General features: G+C 34.4%; 1 protein-coding gene across 1 annotated transcript; it reads left to right on the forward strand.

Annotated features, from left to right (window-relative positions):
* Nucleotides 1–20,436: 20,436 nt before the first annotated feature.
* Nucleotides 20,437–21,789, forward strand: LOC115966627. Its single transcript, XM_031085827.1, has 2 exons — nt 20,437–20,751; nt 20,908–21,789. Exons 1-2 carry the CDS (start codon nt 20,437–20,439, stop codon nt 21,787–21,789), a joined length of 1,197 nt encoding a protein of 398 aa, XP_030941687.1.
* Nucleotides 21,790–22,567: the final 778 nt, after the last annotated feature.

Consider the following 22,567-nt stretch of genomic DNA (forward strand, 5'->3'; position numbering starts at 1 on the left):
ATTTTCATAACACTTTAATGCTATAGACATAACAAAATATTACAATAATTTCACAACATTCCTAGATTAACACACCAACTCACACATAGGTCCACCACAATCTCTAATTTAAATATTTTCTATGCTCATTAGGAATGTTGTGAAATCATTATATATATATATATATATATTGGTTGTGAAAAAATTGTGAAAAATTAATCAAGTCTCAAAAGGGTTATTTAGATAATTTTTTCCTAGCAATATATACAATATCATAGAAAAGAATTAGATGAAAATCTCACAAATGAATATAAGAAATTTTTCAAAAAAAAAAAGTTATAAAAATTTTAGGTAACAACTCACAAATGAACAAGAAATTCACTAAAAAAACTATAAAAAAAATCATTAAATTAAATTAAATATATAGAAAGCCCAAATTTAAGTGTCATCTTAGGCCCCCAAATCCCTTGAGCTGGTCTTAGGGGAGATGTATATATCTATGTAAGGGGAGTTTTATCTAATTTGCTTAGGGGTAGTGTAGCATTTTGCAGGGGAGATTGTTCTATTTGCTTTGAGTAGCCATCTATATTTTTGGTCTGTACTTTTGGGTTTTGTACTTGTTCTTGACATCAATCTTGATTTAACAATTTTATCTTTAATTGATATCCTTAGTTGGTTACACATTGCTATACTAATTGATCATATTCTTACAATTGATAATATATTTGCAAGTGTGTTCTTTGTTTTTTGTGAGAATGCATGTCTTGAGTTGTAATTGATTATTACCGGTCATAATTTCCATGTGATATGCATAATGTGTTTGTTTAGTGTTTTACAAAAAACACGTATAGAGCTTATAAAGTCTGTTATCTTAGTTCAATACTTGGCTTATGGGGACTGCTAATTGAGTTTGATAAGTTTATATTCTAATTGACCAATTGATCATTTTGTAATCTTGAGTTATAATTCTTTTTTTCTTTTTTCTTTTCTTTTTTTGGGTATTGGGTTTTGTCAATAATTGACAAAGGGGAGATTATCACATTCAATAGTTTAAGTCTTAGCAAATTAGGACAAATTGTGAATTTTTTTATGTTCAAATGCACTTATTCAAGTTCAAGATGATGACCCAAATTAGTTCAATAAAATGGAAGTTTCTAGTTTCTCATCACACAACTTAACACCTCTGAACATATCTCTAGATAGATCGATAATCATGAAACAAAATTCTCAATTGGCCCATGAAATTGGTCATTTCAGTTCTAATTTATGCCCTACTTATTATCATACTATATAAGAACATATTAGGTAAACTAAAATGTATGAGAGAGAGAGAGAGAGCACTTTGTTGTACATAAAAAGTTCAAATCCTAATTTTCTCTAGTTCACCATCATACTAGAGTTCAAGAAGTAGATTGGAAGACAATATCCTTGAAGATTAATAGAGATCAAGGTTGAAGCCATAAGTCATCCTAATGCTACTATTGCGAGTTCAAATCCTCATGAAGTTCTTAAAGTCGATCAAAGGATTCGGTCATGAAGCACTTGTAAGTTATTCATGGAGCATCTAGATAATTGAAGAGTTTAAAGGTTAAGAAGTTATAAAAAGTTTATGCAGTAAGTTCACCTATAGGGTAGGGTCTAGGTAATGATTTTACCCTTAATTGTAAATTTCTCTTGATTATGGTCGATATGGGGAACGTCTTCCTCATTGTGGTTATTTTCTTAGTTTTTATTGAATTTTCCACTTCATCACCATATCCAGTACCACGTTCTTTTTTACTTATTGCTTTTCATGTAGTTATTTGTTTGTTCATGGTAATTAACCTATAATTATATTGAATACATAATTGGTAAATCAACTAATCTCAATTAATCTACTGTTTAATATACAGTCGGATTCTATATTATCCTTCATAATGCATTAGTCATAACACAATAGTTCTTTTACTAACACAACTTTCTTAGAATTAGCTGCCAATAAACATCTTATATATCTGCATAGCTTTTTTTGTTTTCTCCCCTCAACAAAGAACAAGCATTGCCAACAAACAACAATGAAACATTAAGACGAAATACAACCAAAAGAAAGAGAGTCAAACAAACCTGAGCAAAATAACACAATTAGTGACCCATCTGCACTAAGAGCTATAATCACCCTTTCAGTCAGATTTACCTGAGGAAGAGCCCTGGCTCTACATTCTTAATGTCTCACTTATATTTCTGGACCTTTGACTTCGTTCAAAGCAAAACTGAAATTGAGGCTTGCTTCGAATCAAGTCTCATAATATCAGAGTTTATTTGCATAATTTCCCAACTGACGTACCTTTGAAGATCCATAATATCCCCTATTACTGATTTTGCGTCGGGTTCAACAATCTCTTTCATCCTTCTTTTAAAGCCAGTTCCACAGCTTGCACCTCTGCCAAAGCATCAAACATAGTATTCACAAAGCTGCAGGTAGGAAGTTGTGTAACAAGATTATTGATTGTGAAATTAGCATGAGTGAGATGATGAACAAAGCAAAGCTCAAATCAGTAAAGCATCCAGAACCTTGTTGCATGTTGTGAGTTGACAAGAGAATAAGGTAATTGTCCCTTCTAAGTGAATAACAATCAAACTCATAAACTCTTGTCAATGGAAACTATAGCACACACATCAATAAAGTATTTAGAATCTTAGATTCACGCGCACACATATATATGAGAAATGCATTTATCTGTACACGAGAAACCAAAACCAAAACAATAAGAAAATAGTTCTTCACCTACACGTGTGAGTGGAAAGGAAATCCATTAAAAGGCAGTTGACCCTGCACATCGAAACTAACATTAACCAGAGAGTAAATAATAGTTGCTCAACAAAAAAAAATTAAAAAAAAATTAAAAAGAATAAGAAGAAGAACAGCTCCAGTGGTCATTTCATGAAAAGTTTGCATCCATGCAACTGAGACCTACAGCGCATGAGGGATAGAAGACGCGGATTAGATGAAGAAGAAGGAAGGAAAAGTTGGAAAGAAAAAGAAAATTTGATTTGGTCTTCGGAACTTGGTGGGTGGAAAGAAAATAAAGCATATAATTAATATTCCAAAAGGAACACTTCGACTCACGTCTATCATGGGAAAAGTATAAATAATAAATTAAAAAAGCAATAAGGGGGACAAGGATTCAGTGCAATCACGTTTTCAAAAGCAGTCATTTACTCTTTTGAGTATTTTATGTATGATAAGTTCTAGCACCACCAACTATTTTACAGATACATATTGGATTATGTTATGTGTATTATTTGAGTTGTTACTTGAGCACAACAAAATATCATAATATTTTTATAACAGGTGGCAGTTTATTGTAGGCTAAAATAAAATAAAAAAATGTTAAGCCAAATTCACCCCAACTAAAGAGAAGGATATATGTTGTTAAAAAGTTGTATTATTTTATTGTATCTCTAGACTTTCTTATATTATTTCTCTCGCATTATATTGTGTTAAGCATATGCATGACATTGTGAAACTTATATTTTGTGAGAGAAAATATATGATACATACAATAGTTGTTGAGGTTCACATGACCTAAAAAGGAATAACGCAACCTGCTTACAAGTGAAACATATATATAGTTGTGGGAGTAGTTATTTTATTGTGGTTGGTTTCAAATACAAATTTATGTCTCACTATTTGTGTTCTACTTTATACTCTATTAATCACAACTTGTTATGTGTTGGATTTTTTTTTTTTTCCCATTTTAAACTAATGGGAAACTTTGGTTATTTTATAATAATAAAAAAAAGACAAATGAATACATGACAAGTTATTATTAATAGAATATTAAAGTGGTATACAAATAGTGGGACAGAAGATAAAAAAAAACATAACACTTTTTTCCTTCCTTAAGTCTAGGATACAAAAACAATATAGTAATACAAATTATTTCACAATTTTTTTGTCAAAACTGTAATGTGACAAAGTGCAAATGGTAAAAATAAAAAATAAAAATAGTGATTCCATGTAAAAGTGATGACTACTCGCAGTATACCACATTAAAATTATGACAAAATTGTAGCAAAAACTTTTGTGTTCTTATAAGTTATAACCACCACTCATAAAATATTTCATTAGTTCCATATCAAACGTTGTGCTCCATCTCTAAATAATAGGAATGAGTTTGGCATCCGGTAATTTTGGATAGCTCATTAAAGGTGAGATAAAAAAAAATTAAATTAAAAAATAATTAACTTAATAATATTTAATAAAAGTTGAGACAAAAAAATAAAAACTGAAAGTAAAGGTCCGTTTGGATAGAACTTATTTTGTTGAAACTGAAAACTGAAAACACTGTAGCAAAATAATTTTTAAATATGTGAATAATACCGTGGAACCCATTTTTAATGAAAAAGTTATTGAAAAGTGAAGTGTGGATCTGTGAACAGTGCATCCGTGTACTGTTCACGGAAGACTTGGTCAACAATAGCGGCTGGAAAAAAAAAAATACAACTTGAAAGCGCAGACGTGATAAGTTGTATCCAAACCAGGCTTAAAAGTGTTAAACTGATCACTGATGCTCCCAAACGCGCAGTTATCATATGCGGGGGGCACCAACTGTTGGGACGCTCAACCCAGCCCAGGAATGATAATACTTTAAATCACATTTCATGGAATAATAATAAATAAAAAGGATTTTGTATCATAATTTAATTCTTAGTTAGTATGTATACAATTAATATTAGATCATATCTATCAAGGGAAATTATTGTATACTTTCGGAGTACTATAAACGTGTACTCTCTCCTCTCACATAAATGGTGAATCCTATTAATTAAATTCATGGTAGAACTCACCATTCATGTGAGAAGAAAGAGTATACATTTATGATACTCTAGGAGTATCTAATAATTTTTCATCTATCACTATGACTATGAGAGTTTTTTTTTTTTTTTTTTTTTTTTTTAAATCTTTTGCTGTTGCCTAGAGAATAGATTTTGAAATCTTTCGATTCTCAAAAAAAAAAAAAAAAAAAAAAAAAAAAAAAAAAAAAAAAAAAAAAAAAAAAAGGAGAATCTTTTCTCTAGGCAACAGCACGATCATCGAAATTGTTGGCCAATCAAAATACAAAGACAAATATTGATTGATCACGGGAATAGGGCTAAACTTTTTTATTATATAAGAACATGCTAGAGTTTGACAAATATTCTATATTTTATATTCTTCTACAAAATAATATAATTTTTTATTAGCAGATCTATATTTCATTGAGATACCTATTTTATTGGTTAGACACAAGCTTTTTGCTCTCACCAAATAATTCAGGGTTATAAAATTATAAATATATCAATTCATTTATAAATAGCTCAAACTTGCCAATGGTCTTGTAGCCAAGTAGCACTCGGGTTCCTTTGTAACCTATTGCTCAAGAATTTTATCCCCTGCACTTACCTAGCAAAAAAAATAAGTAGCTCAAACTTGACTTGATTAAAAAAAAAAAAAAAAACTCAATTTCATCTTTGTTTGCTAATAAACAAACTAAACTTGAGTTTCAATTTTAGGTTTGTTAATAAATGAATAGAGTCTAAGAATGATGATAATAATAATAATAATTATTATTATTATTATTATTATTATTATTATTATTATTATTATTATTCTTTATGAATAAACTCGTGAACATTTGGTGAGCTTATGATTATTAATGAGCTTGATAATAAACTCAATATGAGCTTGACAAATAAACTTATATCTATTTTTTTTTTTTTTAGGGTCAAATAAACTTATATCTTACTAAGAATTTTATTAATTGAGAATTGAGATCACTCGTCCAAACCTATTAAGCTTAATGTAGGCTTAAACATGTACTTGTGTTAGATCTTAAACTCAAAAGCTTCACATTGAGCTTAACTTGACTAATGAATTAAGTCAAGTTTAAGCTTTCAAACTTTTATACAAATTCGAGTTTGAAAATTATTTGTATGCTTAGTTTGAATTCTAGCTAAACTTGATTACTTTTATTATTAATAGACAAAGTTTGTTTCGTTTGCCGCTATACTTTTATTGTTTATCATTTTTCTAGGAAAAGAATCAGAAGACTATTATTTTATTTCATAAACAAATTCTTTTTGCACGCATGATGAACCGAAGAGAAAAGAGAGGATAAGGGAGGAGAGAGAACAGCAATTAAGAAAGTTGGTCGAAGTCCTTGATAATATTATGTTGATGTCTTATTCTTAATGGCATTATATTGTGCTTTTTAATACTATGAGTAGCAAATCCTATATCATAAATAAACAAACAAGCTTATTCAGCTAAAAAAAAAAAAAAAACAAGATTTGTGACTCGGACGAATACTTCCCAGCGTGATTATCAATTATCATCGCCACAAAGGTACTTAGTGGAGATAAATGCTACAATGTTTCGACCTTCTATCAAAGCATATAATAACTTATCGAAAAAATATATATATTAAAGCATATAATAATTTTTCATCAAAGCGTAGGAGTCATCCTATGCGTTATCAAGTGAGCTAATGCTACATCATAAGACTAAACAAAAAAGGGTTTGCCTTGAATCAAGAATGATAACTTGTAAGGTGACTCAGGTTTGGATATAAAAAAATAAATAAATAAATAAAGCACTTTTCTAAACTCACATTGGGTAGATATTTTACATGTTAAACCATCATCTTCTTAATCCTATTATGGGTGAGTTTGATTCAACTTTTTGAAACTAAGCTCTTTGAAAAAGTGGGGTTTTCAAAAAGTGTAGTATGAAATTGGGCTTTTGAAAAAACTGAGTGTTTGGTAAAAACTGTTAAAAAATGCTTTTTGAAAAATGGCTTATAAAAGTGGAGATTTGAATTGTAAATTACCAAAAAGGACAAGATATAAATCTAAATATATATATATATATAAAAGAGAATTCTTTATTTTAATTATCTCTCTTAATGCAAGTTATGAACACAACATTTTTACAAAAATTTCATAATAAAGTCTATATGACAAGTTGTTAATGGTAGATAAAAAAATAATAATGTTACTAGTAGGTCTAAATGAGAACCAATAACAACTTACTATGTAAAATTTATTATGAGATTGTTATGAAAATATTGTATCAATAACATTATTTTTTTTTCTAAAGAAAATAGCACTAATTTAAAAAGTCCAGAGATACAATAAAATGTAACATTATTTTCACAATACAATTTGTTTTTAGTTGTGGTCAATCCTAGTCGAATAAAAGATTTGATACCTCAACTGTTTTGAAACTTTTGTGATAATTTATTGTGTCCTAATACAATTGTAATTTTCATTTTGTAAATTTCCTTGCATGGACACATATCCCACTCTACCTTTTACTCTTTTTCTTTTTTTCTTTTTTTGCTTTTTTTTTTCTTCTCAACCACACGTTTCCATTCACCCTTATCTTCTTCCACCTTTATATTCTCCCATCGTTATCTTCTTTCTCAGCTTCTCATCTTCTTTCTGCTTCTCATTTTCTCTAATTTCATTAAAAATCAATTAAGGTGAGTTCTGTAGCAGAGCAACACAAAGAGGACCTTCTTCCACCTTTATATTCTCCCATCCTTATCTTCTTTCTCTGATTCTCATCTTCTTTCTGCTTCTCATTTTCTCTAACTTCATTAAATATCAATTAAGGTGAGTTCTATAGCAGAGCAGCATGGAGAGGACCTTTGTACCAGCACAATGGGCAATTTGGTAATTTAACACTGCCTCTAACAGTAATATTGATGAAACGCGCGTTAGCTTTTACAAAAGGCTCCGAAGAGCTGCCCACTACCAAAGTCCTCTTCCTTCACAATTTCAAAACACAGCTTTTAGCTAAAGCTACTTTTAAAATCTAACCAAACGCTTATATTACTTTTTGGGTTTCAAAAAGCGCTTTTTTTCCTTTTGAAAGTGCAAACAAACTGGCACTATATAGAATTCCAACACAAATTTCAGAAACACTTATTTATCTGAGTAGATCGGATTCAGTTGTTTTAATTCGAGTAAATTCAAGTATTAGTTATTGTAAATACTCTTACACTAGATTGGAGTAAATGATATTTATAATACAATCCAAATATAATCAGTATTACTGTGTTATCATATTTGATTATGTTCAAAACATTAAAAAAAAAATAAATGCGAAATTCATATAGTACACCATTTTTGAATCATGTAGCATTAATTTCAAACCATCCAAAAAATTATTTATAAACCAAGACAGCACATAATATCGTTTAACAGCATATCACTTCCACTTTCTTTTTTCCAAATTCTTTCAATTGAATGTTGGAATGCATTAGCATATTGTTTATGGATTAGAGATAAGATATGGTGGTGTTAGGTTCTAAGACTTTAGGATCTAAATATATTAGAACTTCAATGTGTAATGTTGAGAAACCATGATCAAAACATTTAGTCTAAATTTAGGCTGCTCAAAGTGTGGTTATGTGTAAAGTTGGAATCGAGTAATTGTAAGAAATTACTATTCAATTTCTACAAGGCTCGATCGATTGAAAATCAAACTCGATTGATTGAAACTCCTGCAGATTGTTTTTTTTTTTTCTACAGATTTTCCAACTCAGCCCAAGCTCATATAATGTGTAGGGTTTTATATTTTACTTCAAGTATAAAAGGAAAAACTCTAGCCACATTTTAAAAGTAGTTGATAAGCTATGTGTGTGAATCTCTTGTGAGATCTAGAGGTGCTTACCTTCATACATACTTAGAGTTATCAAGATCAAGATTGATGCCAAGAGCTTGGTGATCTCTTCGGTTGCTGTTTCAAGAACTTAAAGAAAACACAAGTGGGAGCACTTGTGGTTGCTGTGGATCAAAGAAAGAAATAGTCTGTGGACTCAGAGCTATCACGTGGTCGTGGTAGTAAGTTTTTTACTCAAGGTAGCAATAAGATGTTAGTAATCTAAGTCACTATTGTAAAAACATCAATTCTTTCATAGTGAATCTGTTTTACCTTAAGGATAGTTAGGTTAAATCCTCCCCAGATTTTTTACCGGTTTGGTTTTCCTGGGTTATCATATCGTTGTATTCTTTATTTTCCGTATTTTTTACCTGATATGATTTACTTGTGTTAACCTAGATTTAAATAATTTACCTAAGTAATTACTTTGCTAAATAACTAGATTAAACAACTTGTGTTAAAGGATCTAAAAAAGTACAAGTGGTATCAGAAAACCTAAGTTCTTTATAGATTTTTAAAAGAGAAGATATGCACACTAATATAAATATATATATATATATATATATATATATATTTTTACAAAGAAATCTTAGTTTTCTTTCTGTATAATAAAATTAATAAATCAAATGCATGATTAGGTCATAGTCTAATTTAAAAACAAATATATTTTAATTTTGGTTGATCTTGTAATATTTTTCTAACATAAAATCTTTGAGTTTTCACAATTTACACATCATTGTTTTAAAAAATAATAATAATAATAATCGATGTCAAATTCTATTATATATTTTAAAATCCTATTAGAATCTTTCTATTTTATATTTCCTTTAGGGTATAAAGTATATAGTTCCTTATGCAATTTAATTACGTAAAAATTTGAAAAAAAAAACATAATTATAATAATTGTCTATAAAAATTACCTTGATTATTAAATTTTATATTAAAAAAAATTAAAAGATTAAAAATTATTTAATAAACTTTCCGTGCATAACATTGGTTACTGACTAGTACCGAATCCACGCGTTTCTATTTTAAAAAGCTCAAACCCATACTATTAGGGTTTAGAATATATAAAACTAAAAGATCCTCTAAACCTAACACAGTGCGATATATCCCTAGCTACTTGAACTCATATTTTGCATGTCATTTGTTTTTCAATGGTTGAGACATATACCAGCTCTGTAAACATCAATCAAACGAGGAATGCTTCAAAGAAAAGGCGAACAAGGGAGGAAAAAAAGTGTGCTAAAAAACAGCCATATAAGATAAAACAATTAAAGGAAAAGTACTAGTTAAGCTCGTGATCAAATCAAACCACTTATAATTATTTCTTCTTGTAACAAAAGAACTAGTGTGTGTGATTATTTGATTAATAAATCATAAACATAAAAGAAAATTTTAGTCAATAAACATCATCAAAACAGAAGAAAAGAAAGAAAGAAATGGTGAGAAATTGAAACTAGTAGTGATCAAACTTTACCAGCCAGCGAAGATCAGAAAGAACATCAAAGTGTGAAGGCATGCCATCAGTGAAGATCAACAGTTTGTCACCCATCAAACTATATAGATGGCAGCTATAACCATAGTAACCTGCAAATATTGTAATATTAACCAGAATACGAAGAAGCCCTAAGTAAAAGGAACGAGGTTTCTGTGAAAAACATTAATCTCAGACTTCTCAGTAAGGAATTGATGCATCATGCTTGCAGGGAAAAAAAGATAATCCCGTAGGTACAGAAAAGTCATGTAAAAAAACGTACAAAGATCGAAGACATGCCAGATCTGGTTCTTGGAATTAAGGAACTTTGTACGAAGAAAAAGGAAGAAAAGAGAGCAAAACACAGATATTGAGAGAAGAGATCGAAGAAAGTTGTGTCTGACTCAAAGCCTCAAACACTGCTAGTTTTTAATTATTAAACATGGCCAAAATAAAAATACGACACAACATACGAACTCCATGCACTTTGTCGCACAAAACTTAAAACTCGTAGATATACGTGTCATAACACAGGCCTCTGGTTCCTTATGTCCCGCATGTCAATATGGGAAAAATCCATCTTGAATCGAGTATATGTTTCCCCTCTTTAACAGCTGGTTGGTTCTATTGAGGAGTTGTACCCACCAGCTGTGACAAAGGAGAAGCATGTACTCAATATAAGGTGTACCTTCTGGTTAATATGAGCGTGATCCTACGGCTGTATATATATGTTAGAATATTTGACGTTGGACTAATTCCATAACAAATTTAATTGTAATTGTTGAGGGTTGGTATTTTAATATAATAAAAGGTAACAAAGGCCAAAGGTTGAAGTTTCTGTTTACTAAGGAAGGAAGACAAGATAACTCTTAATAGAGTGCAGAGTCGAGAATTTTAGTTTGGAGGGCCGAATTGTTAGAGCATCTCTAGCAGATTCTCCAAATTTTTGTACTGTTTGGAAAATAAACAGTAACTTATACTTTTTAGCTACCCACTTTTTCAAATCTACTTTTCAACAGATTCTCTATCTCATTTAAATATTATTTCTTCATTATTTCTTTAACCTTTCTTTATTCTTTTTTTAATATTTTTTTATTCTTTTTCTATTCATTCCCAACAGCTATATTTTTAAATCTCCCAACAATAATATTTTTAAAGCTACACACACACAATCTGAATGAAAGCCCCTGTATATGGGCAGCACACACAAACACAACCCCTATATATGGGCAACGCGCGCGCGCACACACACACACACACACACAATCTGAACGAAAGCCATGTATATGGGAAGCATGAAATTTGAACAAAAGCTTTAATACAATAAGGTTGAACACCACCTTTTTTTTTCTTTTTCTTTTTTTTTTTGGATAAACTGCAATTTCATTAAAAAACTAAGAAGGACTACAAGCAAAGGCATCTCCCTTATAAACTGCCTTAAGCGAGGGGGGGAGATTACCATCAGAAAAATAGAAGGGGAAAACAAAGTTTAAAGCAAATTTCGCAGCTTCATGTGCTGTAAAACAAAATGAAATTACGCAGCTTCATGTGTCGCAGAGATTACCATCACCTTGGATATACATATATAGAACAATAGAATCACATTGTAGCAAAACAAAATGAATAGTGCAATAGAATCATGCAGCAAAACAAAAATGAGAGACCCAATATACAAAACAAGTTTAAAGAGCTCTTTTAATCATATAAAAAATAAGAGCATTGATAATGATAATAGTCTAAGAACAAGACCTTCATTTTTCAAGGATTTTTATTTGGCATTGACGAATATATTCTTGCTGCACTGAAGACAACATATTTACATCCATCATCATAAGCTCTTTTTCTTCCTTTAGCTTTTCCATTCTCAATTTCTCTGTTTCATTGTCCTCCTTCATTCTTGCTATTTCAAGTTTTTTATCCTTAAGTTGAATTTGTGCCATCTCATGCTCCTGGTCTACAAGATGTCCTTTCTCAATACAAGCCATTTTCATCTCACTTATTTTTCTTCCTTCTTCCATCATGACATTCAATATGTCTTCTATATGTGAAGTCATGCCTTCTCTGGACTTTTGTTTTTCAATCTTTCTTTTTCGGCCTTCACCCCTACTGGTCTCTCCAAGTTTACAATTGGAACTTATGGAATACCATCATCCTCTAAACTTATTGACTCTAGATTAGAAGGTGAAGATGTCTCAGATCTCCCTCTTTTTTTTGGTTGCTGATTGTTACCAATAGCCAACCATTTTGGTGAGTACTTTAATAAATTCCAGCAATGTTCATATTGAAATTTGGTATGCTGCAATATTTGATAGAGCTCTTTTGCTGCATTAAGCTAAAAAATTAACAGATAGTTTATAGTTACTATTTTGAAATAGTTGGAACAAATTAGCAAATTAACACAAATTTCTTTATAAAATGTACCTTGTCTTCATTAGTCTTACCACTTTCATTCTTTGATTCAATTTGTGCCAAACACCCACAAAACTTATTGGTGCAAAGTTGAATCGTTGACCATCGATTCGTTAGAGAACTCACCGTACGCTCAGAAGTGAAGGTCTTCCACTGGTGGTAATACTCCCAAATTCTTGACCAATATGTTGTGCGTTTTTGGTTAGTGCTTTGCACTACATCTTGGTTGACATTGAGAAATGTGGACACAAGAAGCACGTCTTCTTCTATAGAGAAGTTGTTGCCACGTACTTTCTTAGCTGTGGAGTCAACTTAGGGTGGAGACATTTGGCTAAATGCTCGAGCTTGTGAAACAAAACTACAATGATCACCACATTCTAAAAAACTCAACCTCAAAGCTGTCCATAAATTTTTCATTCTCAGCCCAAAATATTAACAACACGAGATCTCACAATTAAGATTGTACATTCAGAAACAATTTTCACAAAATCTCATGGAACCAAGCAGCATAAATTACAACTTCTAGAACTACACAACTCAATGCAACATGAACTCTTAGATTAGTCACTTACATTTTCATTCATAGAATTATTTACACACACACACAACTACACAAGTCAATTGCAACAAGAACTCTAAGATTTTCACTACTTTTTAATTCATGGCCCACAAAATTCAATGCAACAGCAACTCATACATTTGTCAATCATTTTTTTAATTTTTAGCTATAGAAACACACATATTCACACATTATCAATGAAAATCACATTCAGAAACAAAAATTCAAAGAATCATATGGAAATTATGACAATTCTCTTTAAAAAGAACAAAAACAAGAATTCCCAGAAAACATTTTCCAAAAACCATTCCAACCACATAGATATCAAAAACCCACCAAGCAAAAATGACAAACATGCAAAACCCAATATGAATTCAGCGATCAAACATCATTGCCATTACCAAGAATTCTTCAAAGTCAACACAACAGAGAACACAGCCACAATCAGCAGGGTTGACCTCAACTCAAAAAAAAAAAAATCACTGGATCAAAAAATTTTGATTAGAGCTTGAAACCCATCACAATTTCAACTACAAAAAAACCGAAAATTCAGATTCTCAATATTTCCACACCAAAAAAAAAAAAAAAAAAAAAAAAAAAAACAGAGACATAAATATTACTGATAAACAATAAAAAATAATAGTTAAAGATGAATTCTTTTCTAAAAATAAAAAATTGGGTATTGAATTACTGACTTGATTATTGAAGAGGCAAAGGAAAGCAATGTATAAAGGCATGAAATTTAGGTAGGTGGGAATCAAATGAGGAAAACGATTCTATTTTCCTTTTTGTTGTTTTGTTTGTTTGGGTTTTTTTGTTTTTCTTGGTTTGGGTGTGTAAAAGGGAATCAGATTAGTTTATTAACTCTAATAAGATTAATTAAATAGAAAAAATAGAGAAAATATCAAGAACAGAGTGAAAGACAAACAGAGAGAAAAGAACCAAAAACCCAAAACCTAAACCCAGATAGTGGTGAAGAACAATAGAAAATCATTCAAAACCACCAAATCATCAACTCGTACAATAAACTAATAAATTCAAACATGACAAAAACCCTATTAAATCAAAATTTTGGGTACCGATATTCAAGGTTGAGCCAATGTTTTCAAAAATCCATTCTTCGTCACAGGTGGTTGAGCGAACTTCAATTGAAAGACACGATGTGAGTTCTTTTGTGAAAAACACGGTGTGAGTTTTTTGTGAGAGAGAGCAGCGACAAGGGTTGATTTTGTGAGAGAGGAGTTTTTGAAGAGAGAGAGCTTTCTGAACCGAAACCAAGAGCACAATAGAGAAGAAGGAAAAACATTTGGATGAGAGAGAAAGACTAGTATAAAAATACCACTGTTCAATTTTTTAAGATAAAATAAGGGAATAGAGTTGTTACAGTGTTTACTAAATTAAGAAAGCACTGTAGCAACTTCAAAAAAAAAAAAAAAAAGTTTTGTGTATAGCGAACCCATTGGAGCGTGAACAGTAGCCATTTCTCTCCAAAAAATAGAGTTACCACATCTGTTGGAGATGCTCTTAGTATATTAGTTAAGAGACACTCCCACACGCATTCACAACACACACACACACAAAATAATGTCTTAAGAAAATTTTCATATTTTAAACTCCAATAAGTATATAAAAACCAACAAAAAGTTGTATGATATCAAGTTGAAACTCTCAATAGAGTGCGGAGCTAGGAATTTTCACTACAAGAAAATAGTCTTATTGCAACGAAATTTTTTGTTGCAATAAGCTTTCATATTGTTGCAATAAACCTCTATTGCAATGAAATATTTTCATTGCCCACTGTTGCGATAAAGTCTATGGCAATAGACTATTACAACAAAAATTTGTTGCAATAAATTTTTGTTGCATTAAGTTTGTTGCAATAAAATAATTTTATTATTATTAAAAATACTTTATTGCAACAAATAATTTGTTGCTATAATTTATTGCAACAATATTTTTGTTGTGATAGATTACCGCAACAATAATTTTTGTTGCAATAAAGTACCTTTGAAAACTTATTGCAACAAATCTTTTTATTGTGATAGGTTAATAAAGTACATTTGAAACTTATTGCAACAAAACTTTTTGTTGCAATAAGTCAATAAAGCCATTCACTCAGAAGGCAGCCATATACAAATAGCATTACATACGGGGCTAATCATCCAATCAAACATCACTTTCTCTTCGAAAGCTAACTTCGAATACGAAATTAATTCAAAGTGACTTTGAAGATGACTTATTCGAACTCTATTTCTTCCTCTCATCCCTCTCTCATATGTTTCTCATTTTCTCAAACTCTTAGATCTCTCTCTCTCTCTCTCTCTCTCTCTCTCTCTCTCTCATAGCCATGGCAACTCACTCCTTTGGGCCATCATGGAGCACTGATCTCATTAAGACTGTGGGTGCTATTATTGTGGTTATTCTCTTCATTAGCATCATCCACTTCTACTGGAAGAAGTGCCACTGTAACATCCCAGTCAGACAAAAAAAAGTAAAAGATCAGATTTTTAAGTTCTCACGTGCCCCACCTAACCCCACTCCCCACCACTCATTTTCACTTATCTCTTACTCTCTTTGACCGGCTCCTCACTTCTCCTTACTTCTCTTTTCTTTCTTTTTCTTCTTTTTCATTTTCAGTAGAACACTCCTCTTCACTCCTTCAAACTCTCCCGCTGGTACCTCCATATCACTATTTCCACCATCATTTTCTGGCAAGACCACTTGAAAAATCCTTAGGAACCCCTAAGCATCATCATCCCTTTTATTTGAGGTAAAATTTTCTAATCTTTTTAGTAGGTTTTACACTTTTGCTTGAGGTTATTTTTATCTAAGCTTTAATAATGACACCCATGTGATTTATGAATATTGGAAGTGATATTTATGTGTTTTTATGTATGGGTTTTGTATTGGTGGAATTATTTGATGAGTGGGTATATAATTTGTGCTAATGATGACTACTTAAGGTTTATGCATGGTGGAAAATTTAGGGGTTTTAAGTTATAACTTGTGATGGTTGGTAAATTTAATTTTTTTCATTGCCATTGGGTTTATTTGGAGTTAGTTGAAGTTCTAAATTTCTTGTCTTGGAGGATATTTTGATTTTGATTTTGCTTTCATGGGTCTCTTAATGATGTAGTGTAAATTTTATGGAAACTAGTCATGATGTTGGAGATGATATAAATGGGTTAACTTTATAAATTGGAGTTTATGTCTTGTGAATCCATTTGTTAAGAAAATTTGGAAGTGGAATATATTATTATTGATGAGGTTAAATATTAGGCTTGCCTAATTAAGTGCTTATTTTGCAATTCCTAATTTGTAGCTAGATACAATTTCAAGCTCTATGCTTATTGTAATAGGTTTACTTGATATTGTTTAGGTTCTAGCTAATCTCTTTGGAGCTTGGAGAATTAGGCTTTTGCGGTTGCGAGGTAAGTAGCTTTTTAATGGGATTTTTGAAAAATAACATGTTGCATAAATGTTGTTTTTGGGTTAGACATACTTTTGGAAACTATCTATGGAAACTATATTTTCCTAAAAACTATTGTGTCATAACCTTAATATATATATATATATATATATGTGTGTGTGTGGGGGGCGGTTAATCAATAAATTATTAAAATCATGTTAACTGGGCCTGTGGCCTATCCGAGGACGTAAAACTGTCCGAAGAGACCCATATCAGGGTATAAGGGTAACCAAATGAAAAGGAGAGTAGATATCACGTGAGGTGAGTTCAGTATTCGTCCGAGGACAAAATCCTTCTCGACAGTATGAGTCCGAGGACGACCTGAACGCCACATTATTGCAAACACGCTTCATAGCTACATTACCACTGAAGGTGGGACATGGGACCAAGGGTAAAAAAGAAAAGGTAAACAAATATCTTTAACAACAGCTGCCTCCGTATTAATTGCCTCTCAACCAACTCTCTGACCACATTAATGTGGAGGTGATGCCTGAACAGTGATGAGGCAGCCTTACAGCTGCTGGTTGGAGGTTCCAAGAGGTGTTGGATGGGACAGGAAGGAATCCCCCGAACCCAACCTACACGTGTATGGTGAAGATGACACCAAGAGGGCAGTATATAACATGGAAGAATGCATTGAGAAAAGGGATCGGGACTTCTAAACGAGTAGTACATAGAAGAAAACCTTATGAAACAAAGAATTGAACTTATTTCACGGAGAAATTGATCGTTATATTAGTGTTAATCCATCTATAAACGTTAAATTTAATCGTTTTTCTTTTGGAGTTAACCTAGTTCTTTGACATCCACGCTCTACAAATTTATTATTTGGGCCTTTAACGTTCGAATCCAATACGAATTTGGGATCGTTACAAATTAAGTCCTTACAATTGGCGTCATCTGTGGGAAGAGCTTGATCTAACTTAAAAGAAATCCGGTGCAACGTTCATGATGGAGGAAGCAGGTCCACATCACTACGCAGCAGGACCACATCAGGTAGATGCCAACCCACACCAAGCAAAGTCAAGGGGCTCCCAGCATGGTGATCAGCACCGGGGTCTCGAACAGAGAGAAGGCCGTGAGGGGAGTGTGCGCACAACTCATACCACCAAAAGTCGCTCTCGTGGGAAGAGTCATGTTTCCCATGCAAAAAATGACAGGAACCTGCAACGTGAGATTGACGAGTTGAAAAGAGAGTTGTGCTATGCCCGGCGAGAACGTTCCCCACCTTGCTCCGAACCATCATCCGAGGAGACGGATGGAGTTAGTTATAGGCAGAGATTCAGAACTCCGCCTAATGAGACTTTCTCCTATGAAGAGGAGCACGACCATCGACATAGGTACAAAAGCCCGCCTAGTAGGGGCTTGGGGAACAACGCTATGAACAAAGCGTTAAGCCAAGTCTCCAAATCACCCTTCACAAGGAATATAGAAAATTCGATCATTCCTCGGCGATTCCACTAGCCTACATTCACCCTATATGATGGCCGGTCAGACCTAGTAGAACACGTTAGCCATTTTAGACAAAAGATGGCTATCTACTCCAGGGACGAGACCTTGATGTGCAAGGTCTTTCCATCAAGTTTGGGTCCGGTGGCGATGAGATGGTTCAACGATTTAAGGGCCAACTCTATTGAGTCCTTCAAAAAGCTTACCAGGGCTTTTGGCGCTCGTTTTATCACTTGCAGTAGGGTTCCTCAGCCTTTGGGATCCTTGCTGTCTATGTCCATGCGAGATGGCGAGACTCTCAAGGCTTATTCAAATAGATACTGGGAAATGTTTAATGAAATAGAGGGAGAGCATGATGATGTGGCCATAAGTACCTTCAAGGCTGGCCTCCCAACCGAGCATGATTTAAGGAAATCTCTAACTAGTAAGCCTGTTGCCAGTGTACACCAATTGATGGATAGGATTGATAAGTACAGAAAAGTAGAAGAAGACCAACTTCAGGGAAAAGGAAAAGCTAAGGTAATCTCTCAGGAGATGAGGGATTTCAAGTCGGACCGTTACAATAGTAACCGACCTCGGAAAGACTTCGTTGGGCAATCAAGTTCTACTGACTTTCGGGAGCCGGTGCAGCAAGTATTAGAGAAGATAAAGAATGAGCCCTTTTTTAAATAGCCAAACAAGTTGGCAAGAGAGCCTAAGAGACGCAACCCGAACCTTTATTGCCACTATCATCAGGATCATGGGCACACGACGAAGGATTGCAGAAACTTATGGGACCATTTGGAACAGTTAGTCCGAGAGGGGAAATTGAAGCAACTCTTGCATCATTCCAATGGTAGGGTAAGCCAGGCAGGCTCAGAAATGCATGGGGACGTTTCTTCAAGACTCCCCCTTGGTATGATAAACGTTATTTTTGCTGCCCCAGGGAGTACTGGAGCTTGTCTTTCCAGGGTACTGTCAGTGTTCCGACCTCCGGCTGAGGATCATTGCCAAGCTTCGAAGAGAGCCAGGGTGGATGTTCCCCTGATTTTGGGCTTTTCGGATGAGGACAAGATTGGAACCATACAGCCCCATGATGATGCTCTAGTGGTCACGCTGAGAATTGGTGGGTACGATGTCAAAAGGGTGATGATTGATCAAGGTAGTGCTGTTGATATAATGTACCCAGATTTGTATAAGGGGCTAGGTCTGAAGCCAGAGGACTTAGCAGCCTACAGTTCCCCTCTGGTGAGTTTTGAGGGAAGGATGGTCGCTCCAAAAGGACAGATTAGACTACCCGTGCAAACCGGTATGGATGTGGTGGAGGTGGACTTCATTGTTGTAGACATTTTCTCTCCATACATGGCTATTATGGGCAGACCTTGGCTTCATACCCTGGGAGAAGTCTCATCTACTCTACATCAGAAAGTGAAGTACCCATCTGGAAGCCAAGTATTGGAGATAGTAGGAAGCCAGGTTGCAGCTTGGCAGTTCTTGGTAGCGACTATACAACATCGGCCAGAGGCAGAGACAGAGACCTCGGCTACCGTCGATAATGGATTATAGAAATTAAAACCCCCAGCATTACCCTTGGATGTACTAGTCGACAAGGTAAAGTGTGAAGATTTGGAGAGGGTAATTGTTGCTGATGATCCGGAAAGATTCCAGGTTAGGGCTAAACTGCCTTTGCAAGAGAAGGAGAGATTACTGGAATTCCTCAGAGAAAATGTAGATGTGTTCGCATGGAGCCCATATGAAGCCCCAAGTGTAGATCCAAATTTCATTTGTCATCGACTCAATGTGAATCCTTGTGTTATTCCCAAAAGACAGCCACCTTGGCGACCATCAAAAGAGCACGCCGAAGCTGTCAAAAGTGAGGTGGCCAAGCTCAAGCAGGCTGGGGCCATCAAAGAAGTTTTTTATCCTCAATGGTTGACCAATACGGTGGTGGTAAAGAAGAAGACAGGAAAGTGACGAGTGTGCATGGATTTCACGGACCTCAATAAGGCTTGTCCCAAGGATCCATTTCCCATGCCGAAGATAGACTAGTTGGTGAATGCAACCGTTGGTCATCCTAGGATGAGTTTCTTGGATGCCTTCTAAGGATATCACCAAATACCACTAGCATGGACAATCAAGAGAAGACTACTTTTGTCACACCTATTGGAAACTTTCACTACAAAGTGATGCCCTTTGGTTTGAAAAATGCCGGATCTACCTACCAACGGATGATGACTAAAATGTTCGAACCATAACTGGGTAGAAGTATTGAAGTCTATATCGATGACATCGTAGTGAAGAGTAAAGTGGTGTCCTAGCATGTGGAAAATCTTATGAACATCTTTGGAATACTGAGAAAGTATAAGCTACGTCTTAATGCTTCAAAGTGTTCCTTTGGTGTAGGCTCCGGAAGGTTCTTGGGATACATGGTGACTCATAGAGGAACTGAAGTGAACTCAAATCAGATTAAGGCCATCAACGATTTTCAAGCACCTCGGAATCCAAAAGAGGTGCAGAACCTGACTGGAATGACTGCTGTTTTGAACCGATTTATCTCCAGGTCGGCCGAAATGTGTCATCCCTTTTTCCTTCTACTACATAAGTGGAAAGGATTTAAATGGACCGAGGAGTGTGCTGTGGAATTTCAGCAGTTGAAGGAGTACCTATCCAGGCCGCCTATCATGTCTAGTCCTGAGGTGGATGAGGTGCTGTTTACCTATCTAGCAGTTGCCCCTCATGCAGTTAGTTTTGTTTTAATACGAGAGGACAGCGGCGTATAAAGACCAATTTATTACATAAGTAAGTCCCTTCATGAAGCCGAGGTGAGATACTTATCATTAGAAAAGGCTATCTTGGCAGCGGTCCATGCAACACGCAAACTTCCACATTACTTTCAGGCCCACACTGTGGTTGTTTTAACTCAACTACCTCTCAAGTCCATACTTATAAGTACAGATTACACTGGAAGAATTGCTAAGTGGAGCACAATCCTAGGTGCTTTCGATATCAAGTATATGCCTCGCACCTCTGTGAAAGGCCAAGTCCTTGCCGATTTGGTAACCGAGTTCGCCAAGTGCCCAGAAAAAGCTAACATGAAGCAAAATGACATGGATGAAAAATCAGTTGGTCTGATATCCACACAAGGCGGTTCCTCCTGGAGGGTATATGTGGACGGAGCAGCAAACCATCGGGGGGCAGGATTGGGGCTAGTTTTGATATCCTCTGAAGAGATCATCATTGAGAAATCCTTGAGGTTGGGATTCTCGGCTACTAACAACGAAGCAGAATACGAAGTTTTATTGATGGGAATGAGTATGGATCAGAAAATGGGTAGAAAGATAGCAGAATTATTCTCGGATTCAAGATTGGTAGTCGGCCAAGTGAAAGGAGAACTGGAAGCCCGAGATCTAAGAATGCATGGGTATTTGAGTCAAGTTAGGCGTATGCAAATGAAATTTGAATCTTTCATCTTGTCGTACATCCCCCGAGGTGAAAATACCCATGCCGATTCCCTTGCAACCGTTGCCACTTCTTCAACACGGAATTTTCCTCGGGTGATAATCGTCGAAGATTTACATACATCCACTTCACCAGAAAAGGACGTACGTCAGGTTCATCAAGTTAATCTAGCGTCGAGCTGGATGGATCCCATATTGAAATTCCTCGAAAGTGACACCTTGCCTGAAGAGAAAATAGAAGCTGAGAAAATACGGAGGAAAACTCCTCAGTTTTGGTTATCCGAGGACAAAAAGTTATGCAAACGGTCTTTCTCTGGGTAGTACCTACTTTGTGTAAATCCCGAGATGTCAGAGTCACTCCTAGAGGAGCTGCATGAAGGCATTTGTGGAAGTCATATAAGGGGAAGGTCCATTTCACACCGAGCCATTACTCAAGGATATTGGTGGCCAAATATGCAGAAAGAAGCGCAGGAGTATGTTAGAAAATGTGACCAGTGTCAAAGGTTCGCTCCAAACATCCACCAGCCTGGAGGAATTCTTAACCCTCTGTCCAGCCCTTAGCCTTTTGTGCAATGGGGGCTGGATATTGTCGACCCTTTTTCTAAAGCCTTAAGAAACAAAAAGTACCTGCTGGTCGGCACGGATTATTTCACTAAATGGGTTGAAACTGAACCTTTGGCTAACATCAGAGACGTAGATGTTAAGAGGTTTATTTGGAAGAATATTGTTACGCAATTTGGAACTCCACGCACTCTTGTCTCGGATAACGGCCTTCAGTTTGATAGGCCTTCAGGCAATACTGTTCAAACTTAGGTATAAAGAATAGATATTCCACTCCGGCCTATCCTCAAGGGAATGGGCAAGCTGAAGTTGTTAATAAAATAATAGTCAGTGGACTTAAGAAGAGGCTGATGATGCAAAAGGAAAATGGGTGGAGGAATTACCACATGTCCTTTGGACCTATCGAACAACGCCTCGACGATTGACAGGAGAAACTTCTTTTTCCATGACCTATGAAGCCGAGGTCGTCATCCCTCTGGAAACTGGATTCCCAACATTAAGGACTAGTACATTTTCCTCGGACAGTAACGATGGGATG

This window comes from Quercus lobata, chromosome 11 (assembly GCF_001633185.2).
Source record: "Quercus lobata isolate SW786 chromosome 11, ValleyOak3.0 Primary Assembly, whole genome shotgun sequence".
Taxonomy (NCBI): domain Eukaryota; kingdom Viridiplantae; phylum Streptophyta; class Magnoliopsida; order Fagales; family Fagaceae; genus Quercus; species Quercus lobata.